We start from the raw sequence: 12,886 nt of genomic DNA on the forward strand, positions 1-12,886 counted from the left end.
GATTTGATCCAGAAGGAAATTCATTAGAAATATGTGTAGACTGAGATGATGAAGGATGAGATGCCTGAATCCGTAGAGCTTCTATGCATCGTGCAGCAGATGCTAGTGATTGTTCAATCAAAGAAATCCTTTCCTCCTTCGCACGATCCTTTTCCTCCTTCTGATCTAAGATTGCTAAGACCGTCTCCATCTTCGCTGATAGATCTTTCATACTCGTGTTCTCTGCCATTGCACAAGAGTTCGAGAACGAAAGCACCAAATGTAATGATCTTCCAAACAAGAAACAAGATCTATAACATCAACACCATCTAAGAGCCAATTTAGCTCAATACATTGCAAAGAAAAACATCCAAGCAGAGATCAAATCAAGTGTTATGGACAATCAACAAGATTTCCTGTCCATCCAACTAGAAAATTGATAGAGTTCCTCTCTAAATCATATTATTAACAGTAAAGAAACAGAAAACAAGAAATTGCAGAACAATAACCAGAACTCCAGCGAGATTGCCAGCCTCTTCCCTCCTCGACGAGTTGGGTCTCTTCCTCTTCTACTTCTTCGATGATGCCCCTGGTTCCTCTCCTCCCGCTTTTATCTTTTTCCAATCCGTGAAGACGAAATCCCTTCAGAACGCATCATGTTCCCTTTTTCCTCTGTTTTTCTTGGGCTTCTTCTCCACCGTTGATTCCTCTTCCACCGCTTCTATCCCATCGTCCACGTGTCCTGAATTAACCAACTCACCTTCTTCAGTCACATGTCCAGCAACCTGCGGAATAAGTTGAATTCGAGAAGATTTATGCTGGATCCGATAAGGATACATAACACAATCCCCATTTTTCATAAATAATTAAACCCGGTCATCTCTAATTTCATGGTTTAGAAAAAGCAAAAGAAAATATAATTATATATACGATCAATTAATTTCTCTAGTAGGTACATTCCTGCAAGTGATCTGCAACGTAAGTGTGCTTTGAGTTACTGCTCTGCTGTTATCTATAGCAAAATATGTGGAGTCCCCGGGTGTCAGAGCTAGATTCACTCAACAAACACTAAGGATCATCACTTTCGGTACCTCTCAAATATTGCTGACATTATCTTGGATTCTTCATCTTAATTTAATGCAAACAAATTAAATTGCTCTGTTCCAAACAAACAAGGACAGCGCAGCACTTTCCATCCTTTCAAACTCTACAAGAAGAATAAAAGGTTAGGTGTTCTCATATATGCTTTATTCTTTCTTTCCTCTTACTCAGGGTAGTAGCTAGTGGTGGCACCAAAGATACATGCTTTTAACTTTATAAGAATCATAATTAAGTATATAACCTCTTAATTAGTCAATACCATTTTCATCCAAATAGTCCACTCCTATACTTAATGTCATTCCAAAATTCAAACACAAGATACAGAGACCGATCAAAGAACATATAAATTAACAAAGAAGAAGGAGATTAATTTATGCCTAGCCTTTCTCTAATATTGTCAAGATAAAAAAATTAATTAATTATTACCTTCAAAAATATAGCAGACAGCCCTAAATCAATATATAACAGACTTATAAACATAACAATAATAATAAAAAAAAAACACACATATATACACATACGTATACAATTGTGTTTGCATAATTAATGTGGATACATATATGACGCAATAATTAATCTTATTATCAATTCATATGGTGATCAGATGAGTATATTATTTATAATGACAACAAAGGTTGCTCCTACATAGTTGGCTATATATATAGCTAGGCAGTTACTTGGATATGAAGCCCCCAATAACAGCAGCGATGATAGCAGTAGGATCACCAAGAATGGCAGAGATGATGATGCGGAGAGCACCACCAGCAATCTGGCAACATTGGTGAACCTTGCCAACCCTGGCCCTGTGTGCCTGCAGGTGGTGGTGCTGGTGGTGGCTCTGCATGGTGCCTCTGAGGCTGGGTATCTTAGTCTGGATCTCCCTCACTTTCTCCTTATCGAAGTTGAGATACATAGCCTGCCAGCTCTCCACAAGCATCTCCTTCACACAAGAGACATGCAGATTGTAGTTTTTACACTCAGACCTGTAAGACCACCCCAGACCTTTGAGACCACAACGATGGCAACTGCTTGTTATCTTAATGCAGAGAAGGAAGCTCCGGTCACCGTCCTCAAGGCGAGGGGATAGGTTAGCACAGCAAGGATGAAGGTCGAAGCCACAGCCGGTGCAGTGATAAACAAAACCGAGCACATCTTTCCTGCAAGCGTCGCACACTCTCATGGCGGAGCCGGGTGGTCTGGTGTAGAATTGGAAATAGCATTTATCGTAGAATGGGTGAGTGATGGTAGAGGGAGCAAGTGCACAGTTACGATGAAGATCGAAACAGCAAGCATCGCAAGAGTACTTGAGGCCGATGCCGGCTTCTTTGCACCCATCACACCGGAAAGGGATTTCAGTGTACTCCATCCTCAGCACGTGTTGAGGGTGGCTGCCATGCCACAGCTCCTTCACATCCAGTTTCATCTCTCTCTCTCTCTCTCTCTATATATATATATATATATATAATATTAATGTATAAAAATGCCTTGGTCTTGTTGCTATGTATGGATATATTGAAGAGTTTTCATGTGTGCCTTGTTTGCCGTTGCTTGGGTTGCTTATATATTACCTGTCAATATACTAGTCAGAGAGGGAGGAGTTTGTCTGCAAATAGTATTATACAAGCATCTCAACATTGCTTATTTGGCACGAGAGAATAACTTAAGAAGAATCTCTCTCTATCTGATCTATATAAAATTATATGAGTTTACAATGTGCTCGAGCGAAGACATGGAAAATCAAGAAAGCAATTCACAGAATAAATGCTCCATTAATTGGATCGTGATATACACCACCAAATTGGCTTTGGTTTCTATCTTTAATTTGTTGTAACTCTATATATGAAGACTTGCAAACTATACGCGCGCGCGCGCACACACACACACGCACCAAATAGTTAATCATGAACGCATGCACATATCCACAAAAGAATCATCATTATTCATCATATAGCACATAAATGGGCTTCCTCGTTATCCTCCTACCCTTTAGCTTTTCTTGAGAGAATCAATAAAGGCTCAAGCAGTCCATTGAAGTTTCAACAATATTTGAAGATTTATATTCCAATATATATGCCACATAAAAAAGCTGGGAAAAGAAGCTGGTCAATGAAGAAACTCATATTGTATAAAAAAAAAAAAAACCTTCATTAATTAATTCAGTGAGAAGATATATATGTACCTTATCCAAGTCATCACCACCTCAGCAAAGGATTCTAAAGGCACAAGTCTTATTAAGGTTTCAAAAGAAAAGTTGTTACCTAGCTACTTAAAGGGTCATTGACTGTTGATAAATTCTCTTGTTGGATATAATTAATTTTATATAGTTTGATTCTAAGAGGTAAACACAAGCAAAGGATCGAGATGCCAATTTAGACTATTTTGTGTTTGAGAATACCAATGAAGAACTAAATTAAAAAAGAAAACAAGCATCAAATTAAAGGAACATAGAGTTTCTACCTAGCTAAATCAAGGGTGACAGACAAGGCGTGAGGAAGACTCTCTTGTGGTCCTAAAATTGAAGATGACGATAGTGATGATGATAAGCTCTTGTCAAATGTTAACAAATGATCAAACTCTTCTTGTTCCTCAACCTCATGATCACCTCCATCATGATGGCAGCGGCCAAAGCTAGCAATTAGAACGAGTTCTTGAGCCACCTCCTTCATAGATGGCCTCTTATCCCCTCTCAGAAGCAGACATTTCCTAGCCAATTCAGCAACAGATTTCAACTGCTCAAGATTGTCTTCCCTCATGACATCCCTGTCTATAAACTCCCTCAAATCCTTGCACTTGAGAGAGGACAGGAAATACATTGCCAGATTGCTATCTTCCCTTGATCTCTCCGTAGAAACAGGCTTGTGCCCTGTCAGCAGCTCCACGAGCACAACTCCGAAGCTGTAGACATCACTCTTAGAGGTCAACTGGCTTGTCTGGAAGTACTCTGGGTCTAAGTATCCGAAAGTCCCCTGCACCAACGTGGGCACCTGAGTTTGATCCAATGGAACCAACCTTGAGATACCGAAATCAGAGACTTTAGCAGTCAGGTTGTCACCAAGGAGTATGTTGGAGGACTTAACATCACGGTGGAAGACCGGCATTGATGCTGCAGAATGCAGGTATGCAAGGGCCTCTGCTGTCTCTATTGCAATGTGCAAACGATCACTCCAAGTGATGCGGAGACTGCTGGGGCTCTTCTCGTGTAAGTGACTGTACAGTGTGCCATTGGGGATGAATTCATAGACCAACAATGGGACCTCAGTCTCGAGGCAACACCCCAATAGCTTTACCACATTCCTGTGGTTGATCTGTGTGAGGATGACCACCTCATTGATGAACTGATCAATCTGCATCCTGTCCATCACCCTGGACTTCTTAATAGCAACAACAGTCCCATCTTCTAAGACTCCTTTGTAGACGGTGCCATAGCCTCCGGTTCCCAGGATTCGACATTCATCATACTTGTGTGTGGCCTTCTCCAGCTCTTCATTGGAGAAAATTCTGGCACAGTCTGCCCCTGCCTCACGATTAGAAACCTGTTGCTTCAGAAGCAGACCACCATTCTGCCGAAAGTATTGTTCTTTGAGTTTGATCAGTGCTCGATTTCTCAATACAAAGTAAAACCAGAGGCCACAAATGAGTATGGCGCCAATCCCCATTCCAGTTCCCAGAATGGCTTCAACAATCTGAAAGATTTTCTTGCAACCAGAGCCTGCTCTGGTGCCATCTCCACGACTTCCAAACGGGCACTCACATTTGTAACCAGGAACTCTGTTTCTGCAACGGGCGGAACTCACGCATGGATTTGTTTGTGGATGTTGGCACTCATCAATATCTGCAGACACATAATGCAATGTGCATGAGGAGGGAATTAACACATGCAATGCAATTTCATTTCAACATCTATTTGTCATAATAATTTGGATTACTTTAAAAGATAATAATAAATAAAGTAAATAAATAATAGTGCACACCTTGGCATCCATGGGAGCCATTGAGGTAAGGGTTGCCGGAATAACCATGAGAGCAGTTGCAGAGATAGCCGTGAAACAAAGGAAGAGAGTAGGAGTTGTCCCCGCACAATGTGAAAGAAAAATCCCCGGGGATGACCCAGTTGAGTCTCATGGAAATGGATACTCTCCGGGGGAAATCCATCATGCTGAGATGGTGCTGGTCAAAGACGTAGCCTCCTCTCTCCACCACGAACGCATAGCTGCAATTGTTGAAAGTAGAGACGTTGGCGTACCCAAACATGCTGCTGGCGCCCACGCTGAGCAATCTCCGTCCCTCCGGGATTGTGGCCTCGCAGCAGCCGACGCCGGAACAGCCACCGCCGCGGCCCGACCTGGATACAACCAGGCTGTCCTTAGTCGCGCAGAGGGAGACACAACCAGTGGCGAAGGTGCCGTCGTCGGCCAGTGCTGCAACGGTGTCACAGCCGACGGCTATGAAGGAGTTGGATGCGCCAGAGAGAGTGAAGGGATCGTTTGGAGGAAGTGAGATGGTGGCGAGTGTGCGGTGGTGGTGGTGGTGGGGCAGGGCACAGTCGGTGGCAATGAAGGGAGTGGAGTCAACAATAAGTTGGCCATTAGTGATGTTGAGGACGCGGAAGGCTGCGTTGTGGAGGAGGAGAGGTTGAGAATGAGAGGGTTGACAGGTGAGTTGGAAGGCCGGGAGGGCGGCGCAGTGTGGGCCAATGCCGAATGGGAAAGGGATGTCAACCTCGTTGCAGTGGCTTGGACAACCATTGATGGTGTTAGACAAGGAAAACGCGGTGGTTGTTGAGTTGAAGAGGAAGAGGAGGAGGAGGAGGAGGAGGAGGAGGAAAAGATATGGCAAGACAGACAAGTAGTAGGCCATATGAATCAACTGATTTCTCTATCTCTTTTTCCTACTTAATTTGGTGTCCGGGGTTAGGGTAGGAAGAAGAAAAAACGGCAATGCAGTGAATCATGCATGCATCCCTTTAATTTGTTTGAAAAGAGGAAAAGGCGCCAAAGCAAAGATAACCGTTTTTGGGTTCAACACAACCCACCACACGCATAATGCATTGGTTTAAGTATTTTAAGGATAACAATATTTTCGTAAAGAAAAGAATCCAATCATTTATTAAACAAACAGATTTTTATGAATTGTGCTGGTGCTAGGATAAAAAAGCCTCTCTCCAAGGTCCAATAATGGATGTTGTGTGGACCATGGAACTTGATCAGTTGTGGGGCATCTACCAACCTTCTTAATAAAATGTGCTGTTTGCCTTCAGAAGGATTCCCACTTCCCAGGGGAATCACAAGCACAAGCACAAGCACAAGCGGAAATACTAATACTGGTACACCACCAACCTTATCACAAGGAACATTCACCGCTTGCCTTTCTTCTTTGTGCCATTGCAAGCCTGGTGGAGGATTCTACCACCAAATCAACAATCCTACCACAAATTCAACATATTTAGTCTCTTATTACAAAGAAAACATGACAAAAGCCAAATGGATCAGAGCAGTTCGCATAAATAAGGAAATTTTAGATACAAAGATAGACACACAGCATATTACTGATTGATGGATCTCTCAGCATGATCAAACACTAAACACCATGCTAGATTATAACAGAAACCCATCCACTCTTTCATCCATTATTTTGGAGTACACCAGGCACTGATCTGCATGTACTGCACTTCAGTTCCAGTGCAAGGTGTTGCAAGTACAACAACAACAGCAAACTCAGACGACCACAGAAAATGGCGCAATTAGAATTTTGATATAAATAACATCAAAATGCTCAGATTCATTTCTGCCTCCTTCAGCTAGCAAAACGCAATGCCTGTTAACACTGTGATCACACCCTGCCGCTGTTCCAGCAACCAGAGCCATCTCCTCAAAAGACCTGTATTCTGAGGATTACTTTCTTCCCAAACACTTCTTCCGTACAAGCTCCTTTCCTTTGGTATGCATTCCACTCTCTCTTGATAAATCCTCACACAACGAACTCATCCATTTCCTCTTAAGTTGTGTTCATTACACAGACCTCCATAACTATTTTACAGATATATGTATTGACTATGTGTCTACTGATACTTGTCAGACAAGGAATTTCCTAACATAAGATGATTTTCCACGTGTAATTTGCAACCTCCTCGTGATTGACACTACCTGGGGCCATAGTCCAGGTTCTCCCACTTGAATGGAGCAACAGAGCCAATGTCAGGCAGACCTCGGAGGAACAGGCACACACAGACACAGACTGCAGCAATAGCAAGCATGGAATGGATATATGGACGCTCAAGCAACCCACGTGTGTGAACGATTCTCTTAACCCTCACAGTCTCCATCATGACACACCGGGCACAAGAACTCACTTGCATAGGGTGACTACGTGGTTCATCATGGTCCTCAATGATCCATGACTTGTCTAAAGAGGTTTCATCATTTCCAACTGCTATAGACACTTGGCCATTTTGCCTATCCACAAGTTTCCTGGCAACAAGTTTATTGTATGCGTGGTTATTCCTCATCAATGCGTATGCAAATGGGGAATGTCCACTATCATCCAGAATCGAATTCCAGCATCTCAGTCCAATCTATGACAATTCAAAGAAGAAAAAGAAATGATCAGCTATTGGAAATTGCATGAATACATCTGCTACAATTAGCACATGGTTATGACCACAAAATCCCCAGTGCAAAATGTGTCATAAAGCTAGCTGCTTTGTAAGGTTATGCACATCACTCTAGGAAAAGAATTCAAGTCAACATAAAGGTTGTGAAATATATGAGCTACCGGAAGACAAAATAAAATTTGTCTCACCTCTTGAGGGTCATTAGTCAGTGCATCAACCATATCAGCCGAGTTCTGCATGCAAGCAGCCAGATGTAGGGGGGTCACTCCACCTGGGCCTGATGAATTTGGAGGAAAAAGGTATATTTTGGATCCATTACTGCTGTCAACCTCCACGGAGTAATTGAGGAGTAGATTGACCATGTTCCTACACCCCCTCTTCACTGCTTTGGCCAAGAGATGAATTTCCAACAGTATTTCCAGTGATTCCTGCACAAGCTCATCTCCCATCGAGCTACGTTCCACAAGCATGTCAAGGAGTGTTTTGACAAGAGCAGGCCAGTCATGCTCAACTGAAAATGCAAGCAGAAACCTAAATCTTGTGGTGGAGAACTCCACCAATAAGGAACTACTGCTCTTTTTCTGAAAGAGCCATCCAAGCTCATTCAGGAAGTGCAAAATATCTTCCCTGGAGTTTGGTGTACTATAATCCTCTGAAATTGTGTCTGTTAATGTCGTCTCTTGCTCGAGCTCAGATTCCAGGGCTCTCAGCTCTTGACAAATGGCATCATCCGCAATGATAAGAGGAAAACTGTTTCCTTTGAAACCTTTCTCAACCTGTACACAGATACCAAGATAAGGCCGATCGCTGTTCCTTCCATTAACACAAACATGATTGACAGAATAGAACAAAGACACAACACACAAGATTCATCAAAATTCACTTGAAGCTATAGTACGTGCCAAGGATGCTCACCTCAATGAAACAACGACCAAATGACTTGGGAGGTCCTCCATGAAAATCAAAACTTTCTGTGCTGGAATCATCATATAATGTACCTGGGTGAGTTGAACCCAAAACCTCTTTCGATGTGTATCCTCCCATATAAGTGCAGTAAATCCTGCAATACACAAGTTCAAGTATGATGACAAGAATGCACTCAGAGGTCATTTATCAGAATGCATGAAGAACGCATTTTTTACTCACATGGTTCCAGGAAGGGTCAAATTCCTACCCTTCAAAACAAGGGAAGTCTCTTTCCCACTTACAACAGCTAAAGGAGACACTGATGTCAGTTCGGGAGCGATCCATGTACTCCATGATTTACAGAGGCGAACCTTATCTGAGATTTATAATTAGAATTAAGAAATATATCCCCTAGACAGATAATAATTGTACATTGAGACTTTCGATACATGTGAAATTGTGAATCAAGTGTAATATGCAAAATGACAGATTAGAATCAAAAGGTTCATACATTTTGTACCAAAGAACTTTGTAGATTTCAATAAAAAAAATCATATCATACCATCCTTGTGAGATGCTAGTTGTTTATTAGTCTGAACCAAAAACCTCCCACTCTGCCAGAAGTCTGAATCAACATGCTGAATCAGTGACATGACGCGCTGCACAAGGTTATCTTCAAGCTGCAAGGAAGTAAAAATCCTAAGTTGCCAAGGAACTAATCAACAAAAGAAGATGGCAAAATATTTTTACTATGTCAAGGCTCTACTCACTTCATCCCATGCAACAGAAGGCATTGAAATGTAAATGGAGAGGACAACACAACCCGGCCGAATGTAACTCTCCATTTCAGATGGAAAGTGGGAGAGCCAATCCAATATCTAACAGAAGAAAACATCTGATTAGCAGACTGTTTAAAGAGTGAGTAATGAAAATCAGCATAATGTCCTTTTTTATTTCTCCCACCTGTGTGCGCAGAGTCACAGGGAAGTTGCTGGGATCTTTGTCAAATAGTTTAAAAATAATTCGCCCAGTCCGGTCCTAAAAAGGATTGTTTTGAATCAAAAGGCGTTTGCAGCTAGAATCACTCCAATAACAACAATAAATAACTCGATAATTGAAACAGATGGATGTCCTACCTGCCTATCAGAATGAATTGGTACAGAAGAAAAAGCATAGCTTGCATGAGATGTTAGACTGGGATCTGCTTGATTTTCAGCTTGTCTTTCTGGGCCTTTGAAAAGATTCAGAGGTGCTTTCCACCCAGCACTGGTACTTGCTTCGACCATCACATCTTCCTTCCTGCAGACTGGCATCATCCTTTCATTTGTCAAGTTCTTGTGTTCTGACTGTAGAGGGAATAGTTTTTGAGCAATAGGGGGAGATGATGAAGGTGATTGCTCATCCATAGGGTTGCTGCTCTCTGAGGACAAATACTTCACTGAAGAGCCCCCAAACTTGGGAGGGCTGTCGTCTTCAGCAGAAGAGGAAAAGAGCTGCAAAGGCAAACTTGGCTCGACTTCTCGCTCTTGATGATCTGACACCTCTACGGAAGACTGAAGAGTAGAGCTGCTCCTCGCCGCTCCAACTGACGCGGGGACTTGGATTGGCTTGGCAAGCAAATTGGCACCAGTAGCAGGCTGCAACTGTCCTGCACTGGTATTATCAACCGCACTACAATTACTGCTCCCTTGAGATACAGCTCCAAGAGAGGTGTCTGGGGACGAGTTAGCAAGTGCAGTAGAGAAAGCGGTAAGCAAGTCCATTGTTGAGGATGTTGAGGATTGGTGGCTATTTGGTTTGTTCTGCTGCTCAGAGGCTGGCAGCTGAGAGACCAGAGCAGCATTCAAGTCTAGGCCTTTCGGAACATTCGCCATTGAAGAGGAATTGGGAGCAGGCAAGGAGTTGATTTTGCTAAGAATCTGAGCGAGATGGTCTTTGTCAGGAGCTGAACTCCCAACTTTGTCTGTGCTTTTCCCTGGGAATTAGAATGATGATATCAAAATCTTTATTAGAATGGCAGAAGGAACAGCATTCTCTTGATTCCAATGAGCAGTGCTTACCTTGCAAACGAGCCAGAATAGTTAACAAGCTGAGTATGTCCACGTTCCCATTGCCATTGTTGTCTAGATTTGCAGGCACTGAAAGGCGTGAGGCAGAATCCTCAGGTTGGGTCTTTCTCCTTCGCCGATTATGCCCCGCAAGCCTGCGTCTGCAGCTCCTCTTCCCCTCATCAAACTCTGACAAGGGGTGGAATCTGAATGACATGCGAATGAACCAATAATAAATCTGAACATTTGAAATCAAACAATTGCCACTTGGGAACAGTGAATGACAGAATAGATAACAAGAATATCAACTAGCGAAGAACCCTGGGTTTTGGTTTTGAATTCATTAGAAAGTAGATCTAGAGCATGAAGATGTGTCTATACACATATCAAGAAGAGTTTTTTTTTTCCCCCAAATCCATCCTTTTTCCTATGGACGATATTCTAAAACAGCAGGCAAGAGCCAAAACACAAAAATACAAGAAATTAGATGAACATAATGATAAAAATCTTGAACGAATGGGAAAAATTAAGAGATATAAACAATATCATTTGATAGGAGGCTTAAAAATGCGACTTGTGGAACCTCCCTGGATATGTAGATTCAGAAGCAAAACCAATAGAACAACGGAGACGCAGGGGTGGAAGGGACTCTAGAGAAGGATACCTGCTGCACTGCTGGCAAAATCTTTGCATCTGATTGGCAACAAGGGCCTTGGCGGTCTTGCTGTGGAGCTCGCACACCTTGTGCCGCCGGTGGTAGTCCTTGGCTTCAGTGAGCAGGACCTTGCAGTCGTCCACCTGGCACATCGGGTGGTTTCCCGGCGACCCAGACCGGACCCTCTTGTTAGGCCTCGCCACAGGCTGCGGCGGCAACTGAGGAGGAGGCGGCGGTGGCTGTTCCTCGTCGAAAAGCCCCCCTCCAAGCCTCAATGTGAGGGTCTCAGCATCCTCATCCATGTCTCTGGGCGTCTCCGGCTCCAGAACGGGCTGGAGATGAGGTTGCGCGTTTGCGGTAAATCTCCGGCTATCCCAATTCCACATGGCCGGGTTCCAATCTCCGGAAAGGTGCTGATTGTAGAGGAAGGCAGGGGACGGGGACGATGACGATGAAGACCAGGAGAAATCCCGCTTCTTCGCTGCGGCGGGCACATCGTGGTGGTGATGATGATGAAGGAACATCGCCGACGATCCCACCTCAGCCTCCATTGATCTCGGACGTGAACAATCTAAGAGAGATCCGGCGGATTCATTCCTGAAGGCACAAGGAAGGAAGGGTCGTTTCGTTTGCTTCCCGCGTAGAGATCTCTCTGATCTGATGGATGGATCGAACCAAGTGGATGCATGTTATCTTTCTAGTTCTGGAGAGTCTGGAGTGGCATCAACAGTAATTAACTCAAATAGAAAGGCGGCTTTTGGAAGAGGAGAGGATATATAGAATTACAAAGATTAATTAATTGGCGCTTAGTAGTATAGCAAAATAATTAAGCAAATGGTAGAGGGAGCTCAGAGCTGGCTGCCTTAATTAATTAATTATGTGTTTTAATACTCACAAAAATAATAATAATAATAATAATAAAGAGTAATGTAGTAGACTGTAGTTAATTGTAGAAGCGGTATAGAGCGAACAGTTTTTAAGTAGAAGTTAATCAAGTTTGGAAGTTTCCTAGTTGCAGCAGGCTAGCAGCAGCAGTAGAAGAAGAAAAAGAAGAAGAAGAAGCAGCAACAAAAAAGAAAGAAGCAACCCCTCCGACCACGTCTCTCAATTATTTCTCTCCATTAACAGCGACATCTATCTCTCTCCTTTATTTATTTAGCCTTTAGGCACGCACTCGTATGTGTTTCTATCCCATGCATTCCTTAATCGTCATGAACCGTATTATTATTATATTTGAAATCACTATTTCTTTCATTCTTTCTTTCTTTCTTTTTTTCCCCAATATAGATATATATATATATATATATAAATAAAATTTGAGTAATTTGTTGTTATGTTTTAAATAGATATTGTCAAACAAAAAATTGACAAGTAAGCTGCACTAACAATAATAATAATAATCTTGACGGAAGCATCAAGGACGGAGTAATAAGGTGGACTGTTATTGCTTGACAAGAAAGCTCCAGTACAATAGTGGGGTCCACTGTCCACTGCCCAGTACTGCTTCTGTAACCATTAACCAATGACCCATGAGGGGGTCGGGTCGGCCATGACTAGATGACACTTTAAATTGCCCAAATACACAGA

The 12,886-nt window shown here is 42.7% G+C and overlaps 3 protein-coding genes across 3 annotated transcripts; all 3 read right to left on the reverse strand.

The window, feature by feature from the left end:
- Positions 1-390: 390 nt before the first annotated feature.
- LOC120260519 (wall-associated receptor kinase 3-like) lies at positions 391-5,387 on the reverse strand. The gene is made up of 4 exons (XM_039268005.1): positions 5,052-5,387; positions 3,538-4,912; positions 1,758-2,648; positions 391-764 (listed from the first exon to the last, which is right to left on the reverse strand). The coding sequence occupies exons 1-3, from the start codon at positions 5,329-5,331 to the stop codon at positions 2,645-2,647; spliced, it is 1,659 nt and encodes a 552-aa protein (XP_039123939.1). The 5' UTR covers positions 5,332-5,387; the 3' UTR covers positions 391-764; positions 1,758-2,644.
- On the reverse strand, positions 624-2,503 carry LOC120260296. Its single transcript, XM_039267730.1, has 2 exons — positions 1,781-2,503; positions 624-764 (listed from the first exon to the last, which is right to left on the reverse strand). The coding sequence occupies exons 1-2, from the start codon at positions 2,501-2,503 to the stop codon at positions 624-626; spliced, it is 864 nt and encodes a 287-aa protein (XP_039123664.1).
- A 1,116-nt stretch (positions 5,388-6,503) lies between the features above and the next one.
- Positions 6,504-12,093, reverse strand: LOC120260313 (squamosa promoter-binding-like protein 15). Its single transcript, XM_039267743.1, has 10 exons — positions 11,309-12,093; positions 10,657-10,850; positions 9,733-10,571; positions 9,560-9,634; positions 9,367-9,474; positions 9,159-9,276; positions 8,837-8,972; positions 8,606-8,750; positions 7,879-8,466; positions 6,504-7,651 (listed from the first exon to the last, which is right to left on the reverse strand). Exons 1-10 carry the CDS (start codon positions 11,848-11,850, stop codon positions 7,220-7,222), a joined length of 3,177 nt encoding a protein of 1,058 aa, XP_039123677.1. The 5' UTR covers positions 11,851-12,093; the 3' UTR covers positions 6,504-7,219.
- Between the last annotated feature and the right edge of the window lie 793 nt (positions 12,094-12,886).

This window comes from Dioscorea cayenensis, chromosome 5 (genome assembly GCF_009730915.1).
Source record: "Dioscorea cayenensis subsp. rotundata cultivar TDr96_F1 chromosome 5, TDr96_F1_v2_PseudoChromosome.rev07_lg8_w22 25.fasta, whole genome shotgun sequence".
NCBI classification, from domain to species: domain Eukaryota; kingdom Viridiplantae; phylum Streptophyta; class Magnoliopsida; order Dioscoreales; family Dioscoreaceae; genus Dioscorea; species Dioscorea cayenensis.